A 12,775-nucleotide genomic window follows, 5' to 3' on the forward strand; every position below is an offset into this window, starting at 1 on the left:
TTAATTTACACAAACTCCATCAAAATGCCAGTGATGTTGTGAGGGACATCAATGCAATAAAAGAAAACAGCACTTTCACCTTCGTCATTAAATGTAAAATGGAACAATAAAAGGGGCAAAGATGAAATATTTGTCCGACAACACACTTAAAAAAACATTTAATGGTACTAATCTTAAAATTGCATTTCAAATTATGAATTTAACTTGAACATGATCTCAAAGATTGAACTCACACTGCAAATCCATTTTATTGGTTTTAGATTGTGACTCAAACACAACAGGGTTAACAACAATTTTGGTGAATAATAACATGCTATGTGCTTACCAGAATTCAGTCCGATACAGTGAAATATTAAGCCTGGCAATGGTATGTACGGAAAACTGGACGGAAGCACACTCAGGATTGTAAAATAAGTAAGTGTTGCTGTGTTACTGTCTCTTGATATTCTGGGTCAATTGCTTTTTTATACCTTTCTACACTTCCAAAGCTCAGTTAAGCCAAGACAGCAGACTGCAGTCCCCCACACAGATTCCTCAACTGGGCCGAAATTAAAACATTTGAATTCAATTGTGTGGTTGTTTGTTTGGTCCGGCTAAATGGAGCTATTGTATGCAAACAGTGTGTGGAGAAGCATATGACCTCTCAGTGCAGGGCTGTGCAGTGCAGTGTGTGTGTGTGTGTGTGTGTGTGTGTGCGCGCGCGTGCGTTTCTGTGTGTGATACCATTAGCAATGCAAAGTCCTGCTGCTCCGTTGCTCACTGGCACGGATTTGATCAAAAAGCCTACATGCATAAATGTGTCCGGATGTTACTTGTTATGAGCATTATCTGAAGGTAAGGATACTTTGCTTCTTGTTTAATCATTTGGAATGTGTTCTTTTGCTTAACTTCTGATTCAATGTCACCAAAAGCGTACTACTCAGCCCTTTAAAAATGTGCACAAGGCACTTTGATCAATTTGTACGCCTCACTCTGGTGAGGGGCTAGTGTGTCACATGACGCGCGGTACCAGGTCACTCATAAGGGGTCTGCCAAATTCCAGAAGAGGGCAGAGAGGCCCCCTTCTTCTCTTTCTGTACAGTCGATCATCCATGCCAAGCCAGCGGGTCAATTGAGTTGTCATCGCTGTCGCATATGCCTCTTACGCCTCCTGCTGAGCCGGGTAACAGCCCTCACATTTATACTCAATGCAGGGATGATGCTGTGGTCATATATTTGGACACATTTAAAGCGCTTAAATCTTTATTCATGCAGATCTGACTCATGAAATGTTACTGATGCTTGCATTTTAATGTTGTGTATGTTTTTTTTACCTCAAAATGATCACTTGGGGTTGGAAATAGAACCTTTTTATATAGGATGAAGTTGAGGTCACGTCTGTTTTGTGCAAACCTGCGTCGTAATATGCAGATGATGCAAAATTGTAATTTCATCTAACTTCATATGAGAGCTGTATAAAAGTACAGTTTACAATTTAATGTGAATAATGTAAATGTTCAATTAAAATCATGTGTACACGTTTGATTCAAAAGTCAATATTTGCCAATTTTTTTCTATTTTCTTTTTGAAACTTTCTTTTTCACAATCTAATGTGATTCCGGAAAAAAAAAAAAAAAAAAGAAAAAATGCCATGCCAAACGACCACACTCCGCTTACATGTAAGTCAGGCAAAATTCCAAGAAATTTAAATGAAAGCCACAGAAATAAAATATTGTTGAAGACCCCTGACTATAGTGTTAATAAAATCGAGTAATATTATATTTGTTAAGGCACTTCTACCTTGATTAATGTCTTGTATTGGATCTCAAGAACATGCAGGTGTACCTAATAAAAAGGCTCACTGTGACCTCCTCCACTAAAAGACAGGATCAAACAAAAACAACAATGCAGCCAACTGGACTGAAAACGGGACATTCAGATGATTCACATCAGTGAGGCACAGGTGTGGGTAGCAAGTCGGAGCCTAGTGGCTTTATGTAGCCCTTGGAGACAGACGTCAAAACTTGACTCCAACTTTCCTCTGTGTGTGTTTGTCTTTCAGACCCGGAGCAAAAAATGAACTGGGCCTCATTTTATGCTGTCATCAGCGGCGTCAACAGACACTCCACGGGAATCGGTCGCATCTGGCTCTCCGTGCTGTTCATTTTCCGCATCCTGGTTCTGGTGGTTGCAGCAGAGAGCGTGTGGGGCGACGAGAAGTCTGGTTTTACTTGCAACACCCAGCAGCCGGGCTGCAACAGTGTGTGCTACGACCACTTCTTCCCCATCTCTCACATCCGCCTGTGGGCCCTGCAGCTCATCTTGGTCTCCACTCCTGCCTTGCTGGTCGCCATGCATGTGGCCCACCGGCGGCACGTGGACAAGAGGCTCTACATGATGTCAGGGAAAAGCAACCCGAAAGAACTGGAGCAGATCAAGAGCCAAAAAATGAAAATCACCGGCGCCCTCTGGTGGACATACGTCATCAGCCTGTTATTCCGGGTCACGTTCGAGATTACCTTTATGTACGTCTTCTACATGATCTACCCCGGTTACAAGATGATCCGTCTGGTCAAGTGTGACTCATACCCCTGTCCCAACACGGTGGACTGCTTCGTATCCCGGCCCACGGAGAAAACCGTCTTCACCGTGTTCATGCTGGCCGTGTCGGGCATTTGCATCCTGCTCAACATTGCAGAGGTCGTCTTCTTGGTGGGGAAGGCCTGCGGCAAGCACCTGCACAATGCTGGAGACTCAACCACGGGGGCTTGGCTCCAACATAAGCTCATAATAGGGAAATAAATGTCCTGTAAAATGTCAAATATATACAAGTGATCTTATAGGTAACTCACCAGTTATTAACATTTGATTTACACTATGAAAGTGCAATACACTGTGTATATTTTGGTGTTATTTTATGTCATGAAAACTAAACCATGAGGTATATCTGCACAATCTAATGCATGTAATACTAGCAAAAAAAAAAAACAATTCTATCATTTACTGTATATTGTAGGTTGATTGACACTATCAAAAAGCTATTAATTTTCAACTAAACATTCATTAATCCAATTGCATTGCATCACATTAAGACTTTCTTACATTTCACTTAACAGTTACAGTACTTTATTACACCCTGCATTCGTTAGCAGCCAATCACAGGGCACGTGTACTGCAGTGTCGACTAAGAACCATTCACATTCACACTTTTTGTCTTCAATTAATCCAACATGCATGTATTTGAATGTGGGAGGAAGACAAAGTACCAGGTGAAAATTCACCCAAGTACATGGACAATATACAAACTCCGTACAGGAAGCCAAGAGTCAAACCCCAAACCTCAGAACTGTGGGAGAAATTTGCTAACCACTACTACCTAACCACAACTGTGTTGTCCCAGTACAATAACTTAAAAAAAAGAGACTTGATATAGTTCTTGTATTCTTGTTTAACGTTTGAACAAATACAAAAAGTTAAGAGAAATAACCTCATACCTCATTAGGTTCAAATACATTAAGTGCAGAGAGCTTCTGAAAGAAGAAGTCAACCCAAACATATTTTTTTCAAGAATATGTTCTATGCAAGCCCACTAGTTGAAATATGGCATTCTGGTTAATATTGAGTTGTGGAATAAGCGTTAATCCACCGGTTTTTAGCCATCTCTGGGGGCGGCCATTTGGTCACTTCTGTCGACTGAAAATGACGTTGAAGTTGCTCAGGGAGCGACCAATCATGGCTGACCTGTTTTCTGAAGCTGAGCCGTGATTGGTCGATACCTGAGCCTTGAGTAGTTGTGATGTCATTTTCAGTCGACAGAAGTGACAAAATGGCTGCCCCCTGAGATGGCTAAAAAGAGGTGGATTTTGCTGCTTAACTCATATTCCACAAACACAATATTAATCAGAATGCCGTGTTTGGACTAGTTGGCCTGCTAGGAGCATATTTTTGAAGAAAATATGTTTGAGTTGATTTCCGCTTTAAGTCCACTAATTAATAATTCAATGTTTTTGTCATGGTGTGCATTAAATGAACTGATTATTTTGAGTTAAATATTTTTAATTTATTCCGTTTTTATTGACTTTACACATACAGGATCAACAATTATCTTATTTCTGCCATAAATTGTATACAGTGTACTGAAAAGTAATATATGAATGAATGCCCAGTAAACATACAATGCAATACATTCATTCTAACTAACAGTGTTTTATTCACATCCTCATCCTATCCGCCAGCACACTGCAGAATAAACTACACTCTTTGTGTGATGTTCCATGATTAGGAATGAAAAAAAAAACGTGAATGGAATGGCGCTTCATAGTATATTTAGTGGCACCATTGCCATCTTTAGACCTGAGCTGCCACCTGTTAGAAAAACATCTCATGCTGATTGGGTTCTCCTTGTGAAGGCCACAGAGTGCAGAGGTCTGGGTTATCAATAGCCTCACCGTGTAAGGGGTCAGTCTGCGGGTGACAATTGTTGACCCCGCTGACAGCTGGACATGCAGAGGCACTTCTCTTTTTATGGAAAGTATCAACACTCCTTCATCATACACAGGTGAAACTCACAACAAGCACACGGGAAACATAAACAAATAGATGGTCATTACTTTCGATTAGTGAGGTTATTCTTGAGACTACCAAAAACATTTTTGTCACCATGAGAAATGGTGAACTACACTGTTAGTCAACTTGCAAAGTAAATATTCACTCCACTCATTTTCACGATATTAATTTAATTAATTTTAAGTGTCTCAGTAACACAAAACATTGGGCAATAGTAAAAAAAAAAAAAAACGACATCAAATTTACTGGTGACACACAGGCTACTTGTACTGTCTCAAATTTTAGGCACAAAATGCCACATTTGGGGGTAATCTGTTGTGCAGACAATTTAATGTTCTTGGACGGCCTTTTTCATTCATTCAAATAAAACATACTTTAAAACATCAGTATACTAGTGAGTCTCCTTCACCCACGAGGGTATATTGGGTATGGATTCTTATGATAGATGAAAATCCAAATAGGAATTTCAATGGTTGTCATCATGATGTCTCCCGATATAGAAACCTCATGCTCATCACATTTCCTCTGAAGTTTTATGGCTTAAATTAAACCATATAATGGTGTGTAGCGAAAAGGCTCAAAATTGCAATCCAAGCACAATTCTGGACTGTTGGCTGTCACTCTTGATGTTTTTTGTCTGGAAATGTCAATTAGGCATGAAGCTCCTGTGTGCAGTAAATATAAATGATCAAAGTTTAATTATGTGATGACACAGAGTGGAGGACACAAGTTTGGACAACTTTCTTTTGGGGAACATAAAGCTTGTCACACAAAAGCCCAGGCCACTGCCACACGGGTGACAACAAAGACTTCCCCTTCCCATTCATTTATATTTAGACCATGCAGACGTGCCGCATCCCCTCAGGAGCCTTCAGCTGCCATTTGTCTGAATAGACACTCAAACTCTCAAGTGAGGGCTTTCACAATTCTCTGCCGTGTATCTTCACGTGAAAGGCACAAAGACTCATTTATGGCGACTTGTTGAATCAAAAGAACAGACACGAAAAGGAAATATTTGTACAATAGCTTATCTTGGTACTCATCAGCGGCTCAGAAAAACATGGCCTTTATGTGAACTGAAGAGACTAATTCCTGACCCATTCACCGTGGACCTCAAAGGCTGGGGGAGATGATCACTATCAGGTACAGTCCGTCCTGGGGTGACTGATGGAGAAATCATGTGCGACGTTTCCCCAGATACTATCAAAGTAAGTAAATAAGTATAATAGTTTCAGAGGGTTAATGTCTTAATTGTACACTAAATACTTGACACTTTTGTCAAAAGAAATCATTTATCAGATTTTTTTCCCTGGTTGTATTATAATAAAGACACTGAGAAATAATTATATTTAAAAAATCATTATAGTATTGTTACGCACAATGAGGACTGAAAGATTTTGAAAAATAATCTAATTGCAATTCCCACCACCGCCACACCTCAATATTGCAAATGTGATTTCATGTGCAATTATTTTTTTCAAGGTCGTCTTCCCACGTGTGTGTGCGTGTGTGTTTTATTAAACAAACGCAAGCAAAAAATTGATCTGTATTACAATAACACATATCAGATTAGTATACACAAATGTTTGGTGTTATGCTAAAATAAAGGCATGAACCATGAATTAAATGAAAGACAGTTTATTTATCTACATCAATAAGAGTTGTAAACTTACTAAAAACGTTGACTTTCAGTCTTTTAGGCATTCACACAATCCAACAAAACAAGTTTAGCGTAAATCAGTAAGTCATTAAATCAAATTACAACAATAATGCAAACAAATCTGGGGCTTCATCACTTCAATTTATCATGTTTCATAAAACAACCTAAATGTGGACTACACTTCTTAAGCACTGCTTAGGCAATTGTGTTTGTTTTTTCCAAATTGCAGTGTTTGCAATTTGAAAATCGCATTCTACCACATTGCGATGTCAACTTTAATTCAATTAATTGCTCAGCCCGACAAATATCGTAAAAACCAAATTCCAAATTGACTTACTTCATTCAACTTGACATAGGTTATACATCCAAAACAGGTACTCTATTGACTTCCATTGGTAGCGGCCCAAAGGAGAGCCACAAGTGTCTTTCAGGTTTGCTGCAGCGTCACCACTAACGGGCCCTGAAATATAAACTACAAACCTAAATCTGGGTCTTGTGTCACAAGATCTGTCCTCAAGCAAAAGTTGTCTACCAGGAGGCAGCTCCAGTTCTCCTACACTCTCAACCCTATTTTCTCTTTCATGAGTGGAGAAGACACAATCTTTGGGAAGACAAGTAGTTGATTCATGATCAATCGCTTCACATTCTATCGACGGCAAGCTCAGGAGCCTTCTTTTTCCGCTGGGCGGTTCACTAGCAAACAAGTAAGTCACCTTCAATTGTACATATCCTTTTAATATTTTATAAATGTACACTATAAAGTATCTTAATAAAGTTTTCTCAAGCAGAGACTTTAATACAAACTACTAACCAAAGCTGCTCTTTTAATCAAGTAAACCAAGGTGAAAAGCTTTCTTTCCAAGCCTATAAAAACAATCCAAACATTTATAATGAGTGAAAGAAAACGTGACTATATTGCCTATGCGTTTGTTTCATTTGCAGTTTAAGTCTCTCAAGTTTCAAAGTCTCTCAAGTTTCAACTTTTAGTATATGTAGAAAGACCTGTCCTTACATTAAGTGATTATAATTACAACATAATTTGATAGCATTTATTCAATTAATTGTACAGTCAAAAGTAAACAATCTCTAAATGCACTTTTCAAGAGAAATACACGACTAGTGAAATAAAAATATTGTGTTATATGTGTTTGAATTTAGCCTATGCAACTATTATTCAATCTAAATAATATTATATATTATAAGAATTTCAACTCGTATACAGTAAGTAGAAATTTTATGGTTTTCAGTAATTCGTCCATTTGTCTATGACAGCTTTTGTGGGTTTTTTTGTTGGTTTTTTTGAGTTTGCGTTCAACTTACTGTGGAACCTCTGTATGATTTATTGTATCAAATATTAATGTGAGTAGTAAGAACAATATTGTACTGTTAAAAATCATAACAGTAATAATTATTATTCCATGTAAATCACCGACAGTGTTGTGGTTTACCCGCCTGACTTTAGTACAAGCAGATCCGTTCATTTCCCACTCAGTGACGGAATATGAGAGTGAAAGATTGTGGGCATGACCCAACGCTATATTATACAACCGTCTAGTTTAAAAAGTCCATAGTAGGACAGATACAATGAGAAGCATGATGCCTTACACAGAAACAATTTCTATCAAAAAAATTGTAGAGGTGTGGTGCATGTTGTTGAGTTGCTGATTCACTGTGGCATTATCCGCACACACAGAATTATTATGAAACCATCTGTCTGTTCACCGCCATGATCCAAACAGCAGTCTGATACAACTATCAAATAGATGGACAAACAAGCTCAAATGGGACACTTTTTGCCCACTTGCACCCCCTACTTGAATTGAATCCGATCTGATTGTGCAAGTGTACCTGTTGTCTTTCCAGCATTCACATTTTAGCAGTGCCATGTTTTTGGTACCTGGGCCTTCAGTGCCAACTTAATCCATCTTTTAATGCCACCATTATTATATTGCAATCATGGAAACCATCAATACTATACAAAAATGCCATATAAAAGCATTTATTGTGTTATATACCTGTACATCATCTGATGCAGTAAAGATTCCATATTTAGATAACAACATGACAAAAAAAAGTATAAAAATGTAAATAAAATATATCATATTCATTGGTAAATCGTACAATACTATAGTAGTATTAATAAACACTCATTCAGTGTAAATACAGTAATTCTAAAGCCTCTTGCCATCTTAGATAATAATCTAACATCCATTTACACATAGTGGAAGAAGAGCAGCCAAGAGACACACTACGAAATGAAAAGAGAAGACTTATGCGGATAAATTAATGCAATTTTATGGAACACATTTTAGAATTTAGGTTATAAATGTAGGTCAGTGCTTTTAACAGTCTATGGGCCTTGCTGGCCTTAACCAACCAGCACTTAGCGACAAAGCGAGATCTCAGACATTAACGCGTGGCATGTGGTTGTCTCTACCCAGGTGGCGTTGTCAGTCAAGCCGAGGATCGATTTGTGAGCCGCCATGGGAGACTGGAACCTGTTGGGGAAGCTGCTGGAGAGCGCCCAGGAGCACTCGACTGTGGTGGGCAAAGTGTGGCTGACGGTTCTGTTCATCTTCCGCATCCTGGTGCTGGGTTCGGCCGCTGAGAAGGTGTGGGGAGACGAGCAGTCGGGTTTCACTTGCGACACCAAGCAGCCCGGTTGTCAGAACGTGTGCTATGACAAGACCTTCCCCATTTCCCACATCCGCTTCTGGGTGATGCAGATCATCTTTGTGTCCACGCCCACTCTCATTTACTTGGGACACATCCTCCATCTGGTGCGTATGGAGGAGAAGTTGAAAGAGAAGGAGAAGAAACTGGCTCTCCAGACAGAAAAGCAGCAGCAGGTACTTGGCAGTAAGGCCAAGAAGGCATTAAGGCCCATCAAGGACAACCAAGGTCATGTGCACTTGAGAGGATCACTACTTCGGACTTACGTCTTCAGCATTATCTTTAAGACCCTATTTGAAGTGGCTTTCATCGTAGCTCAGTACTTCCTGTATGGTTTTGAGCTCAAGCCGATGTACACCTGCAACCGTTGGCCTTGCCCCAATGTGGTCAACTGCTATATCTCCAGACCCACCGAGAAGACCGTTTTCATTCTCTTCATGCTGGCTGTGGCGTGCATCTCGCTGCTGCTCAACCTGGTGGAAATGTACCACCTCGGCTTCACCAAATGCCATCAGGGCCTCTGCTGCAAGCGTCCGAAGGCGGTGAGGGAGCGTGCGGAAAGCGTCATCCCTTTTGCCCCAAACTACGACTACTTCCCGAGTCGCCCCGCGGGGCCTGAATCCTTCCCAGTGGAGGCAAAATACGGCATTGCTGAGCCGGATCCCCCATACAACCTCTACAGCAGCAAGGTGATGTATAAGCAGAACAGAGACAACATGGCCGTAGAGAGGAAAGGCAAAGCAGATGGAGACGATGAGAACGAGAGGAAAACCTCCACCTCGGTTCAAGAGATGCCCATGGACAGCCAGAGCAGAAGCAGTCAGTCCAGCAAGCACAGCAATAACAAGAGCAGGATAGATGACCTAAAAATATAGACTTTTTTTTTTTTTTTTTTTTTTAAAGTGAGGAAGACTAACCGAAAAAACATGCTCCAGTTCTTCATTAACTGTGACTGACAAAAAGGGGACAGCATGGCACGTGGGTGTGTTGGGGCTTCCTCCCACATTCCAAAAACATGCATGCTCCGCTCCACGTTGTTTATAGGTGGAAATGTGATTGTTGTTTGTCTATATGTGCACTTCGATTGAGTGGCAACTGTCCAGGGCGTACCCCACCTCTTGCCAAAAGTCAGCTAGGATAAGGCCCTGGCGCACCCACCGACCTAATGAGGATAAGCAGCACAGGAAATGGAAGAATGCATGACAGTTGGGAAGTCATAAGTCACATTTGTGATCACTCAGGAAGAAGACATGTATCCCTATTCGATGCAACATTTCATTCCAACCGCTCATAGTCCAACACCATATCATAATTTAAATGTACTAATCTGACATCTGTTTACGAGAGCAAACATAGAACTGGGTTTTCAAAAATGTTTCGCTTCAAGGCACAAATCATAAAATACCAAACAAGCACATAGTCATACAAGGATGATTTATAAATATCTTAGCAAAACATGTTCCAGTTTGTTCAATTTTGACATGGCTTAATCTGCTGCCCTAAATACTATCACAAGCACTATCCTACATTTACAACCTAAATTCTGGTATTTCTCACTTGAAATTGTACTCATGGTATTCTTCCCATTCTAATTATTTCATAGCGCTTCCACTTCTGTTGGCCGCTCTGCTTCCAGCAGTGTTAAGAATATTTTAGATTGCCCAGTCAGGTTTCAGCCAAATTCAAACAACAAACTACAATTTCCCTAGCCTTCTCTGACACGTTTTCATGCATTTCTGCAACGAGTCTTCCTTCACAGGTCAAAAGTTGTAGAGAGTAGTTTGCGTTTAAAACGTATCTTTTGTGATACCAGTCCTGAAAACTTTCTCACGCAACTCGTGATCTGCTCAGGAACTTCACAATCCCAAGTGTGGGCTGATGTTTCAATTACAGAATATTCACAAAGGGACTGTGGTAGTAAGAAATGAATTGAGTCGGGTAAGTCCCCACTAGAGGCACAGGAACCAAAAGCTACTGACTGATATTTAAGTTTAGGGAAAGGCCGGTCTAGTCCACCCCGAGACAGCCGATGGCTAAGGATCTTCCTGATATTTAGAACAAAGAACTGCTAACACAGCAGCGTCTCATGTATAGTTGTTATAGCTCTCTGGCAAATCGCCCATCTGTAAAGAGTCAAAGCAACAGACATTGAAAGTGTTTGATAAGAACAGTTTGAAATTGGTGACTTTAAGTTAAAGATGCACAAATACTGTACCACATTTTTCAGACTCAGGGTATGAGTACAGTACTTTCATGTCAGTACTCCTATTATGTCATCTGTGCTGAAAATGTGTTTATTATTATTATCATCATTATTATGTCATTAAAAATGTTCATTCAAAGCATACATTTTGCAGCCATGGAGTTTCACTAAAATATAACACTTTCGAGTAGCAAATTGTTAACTGCTAATTGAAATGTATTTATTCATTTATTATTCTATTATTGTTGGTATTATTAATATCGTATTTCTTAAGCTTTAAGGTTTATACTTAATCTTTACTATGTGCCACACTTTGTTACAGCTGCAGTTTTCTTTAAAGTCCTGTGTAAATAAAGTTGAGTTCTATTGTTCTTATACACAGACTGAATGAGAATAGGGCGGCACGGTGATTGACTGGTTAGCACGTCCGCCTCACAGTTCAGAGGTCGTGGGTTCGATCCCGGCTCCGGCCTCCCTGTGTGGAGTTTGCATGTTCTCCCCCGTGCCTGCGTGGGTTTTCTCCGGGTACTCCGGTTTCCTCCCACATTCCAAAAACATGCATGGTAAGTTGATTGGATACTCTGCCATTCCCCATCACCACCCCCACTGATGAATACTCCTGAATGTGTGTAACCCAGCCTGGAGTAACGTGAAGGCATCTATGAACCATGAAGGAACCTTATCTCCAGTCCTAAAATCATTTCTAGGTCATAGTCATAACTTCCACACATGACTATGGAAGAGATTAAATTAAAAATATTGAGAGATTAACTTAATCTTGTGATTTTTATTTATTTATTTTTTTTGGTTGAGCTATTTATTTGCTTTCTCTTGAATAGATTTGACTTTGGCTTGAAACTACAGAACCATCTTTAATAGACATTTGATATTCCGAATCAGAATAATAATCAACTTTAGTGTCCAAGTAAAAAGAATTTGTCTCTGGCAGTTGCAGCCACTCAAGTACAACAACCAACAGGCCACTAGACAAAATGTGGATTTAGGGTATAAACACATCAAGAGAGAGAGTCCTCAAGCAATTGTGGTAATGATCAACAACAGCCTGTTTGTCAAGCCAGTCTACTTCTGTTTCCATTAGCATCTTCCAAACTCTTAGCGGGTGTGTTTTTTTTGTTCGTAGAAATGATCTATCTTCAGTTTTAAAGTATGTACCGTATTATTGGTATATTGTCAGCTCTACCCCATGAAATTGGGAGCAAGAGGCCGTGTGGGGGTGTGAACATGATGATCACATCTCAAAGAAAGCAGTCTGCGGGGAGCCAGCCACAGAGCAATATTGTCAGTGGAGGCAGCAAAGGCAAATTTGGGGATCTGGTTGAGGAGGCTTGACAAGATTTGGGGAGCAAATCAAATCTGAAGGTTAGCGACAGGGTGTGGCTCACAATCCCCCCAGGGGATTAAGGGGCGAAACGTCAAGGAATGATGGGCCCAGGCTGACGACCCTGTAACTAACACCCTTGGTATGCGGTCAGGCTTTGGCCTCAAAGTGGAAGTGGAAGTGGATGCCCCTGCCATGCATAGCCTGCTTTCTTGATATGAGGTCAAGTCTATGCCTGACTCAGGCGAGATAGACACCCTTTTCTGGCATAGCCTTTCAGGCACGAAAGGAGGTGCGGCATGCCTAAGAATCACCTCACCTACATTAAAGCAATATTCTCAAACGTATTCGGTGA

General features: G+C 40.3%; 2 protein-coding genes and 1 long non-coding RNA gene across 6 annotated transcripts; 2 read left to right on the top strand and 1 right to left on the bottom strand.

Moving 5' to 3' along the window:
- Positions 1–229: 229 nt before the first annotated feature.
- Positions 230–6,989, bottom strand: LOC147133186 (uncharacterized). Its single transcript, XR_015081857.1, has 2 exons — positions 4,428–6,989; positions 230–2,786 (listed from the first exon to the last, which is right to left on the bottom strand). It is a non-coding gene; the product is annotated as an uncharacterized LOC147133186 (long non-coding RNA).
- On the top strand, positions 710–4,165 carry gjb1a (gap junction protein beta 1a). 4 transcript variants are annotated; one of them, XM_086012505.1, is made up of 3 exons: positions 1,065–1,162; positions 1,810–1,942; positions 2,042–4,165. In XM_086012505.1, exon 3 carries the CDS (start codon positions 2,056–2,058, stop codon positions 2,779–2,781), a length of 726 nt encoding a protein of 241 aa, XP_085868631.1. In that variant the 5' UTR covers positions 1,065–1,162; positions 1,810–1,942; positions 2,042–2,055; the 3' UTR covers positions 2,782–4,165. The 4 variants fall into 4 exon arrangements, with proteins under 4 accessions (XP_085868630.1, XP_085868629.1, XP_085868631.1 ...); XM_086012506.1 differs by having other exon boundaries at positions 1,114–1,162; positions 1,863–1,942; XM_086012504.1 differs by lacking the exons at positions 1,065–1,162; positions 1,810–1,942 and adding an exon at positions 710–834.
- A 1,699-nt stretch (positions 6,990–8,688) lies between the features above and the next one.
- gja2 (gap junction protein, alpha 2) lies at positions 8,689–10,285 on the top strand. The gene has a single exon (XM_086012502.1). It carries the CDS (start codon positions 8,689–8,691, stop codon positions 9,751–9,753), a length of 1,065 nt encoding a protein of 354 aa, XP_085868628.1. The 3' UTR covers positions 9,754–10,285.
- The last annotated feature ends 2,490 nt before the right edge of the window (positions 10,286–12,775 follow it).

Source organism: Filicampus tigris, chromosome 17 (genome assembly GCF_054856515.1).
Source record: "Filicampus tigris isolate MCC_2025a chromosome 17, RoL_Ftig_1.0, whole genome shotgun sequence".
NCBI classification, from domain to species: Eukaryota; Metazoa; Chordata; class Actinopteri; order Syngnathiformes; family Syngnathidae; genus Filicampus; species Filicampus tigris.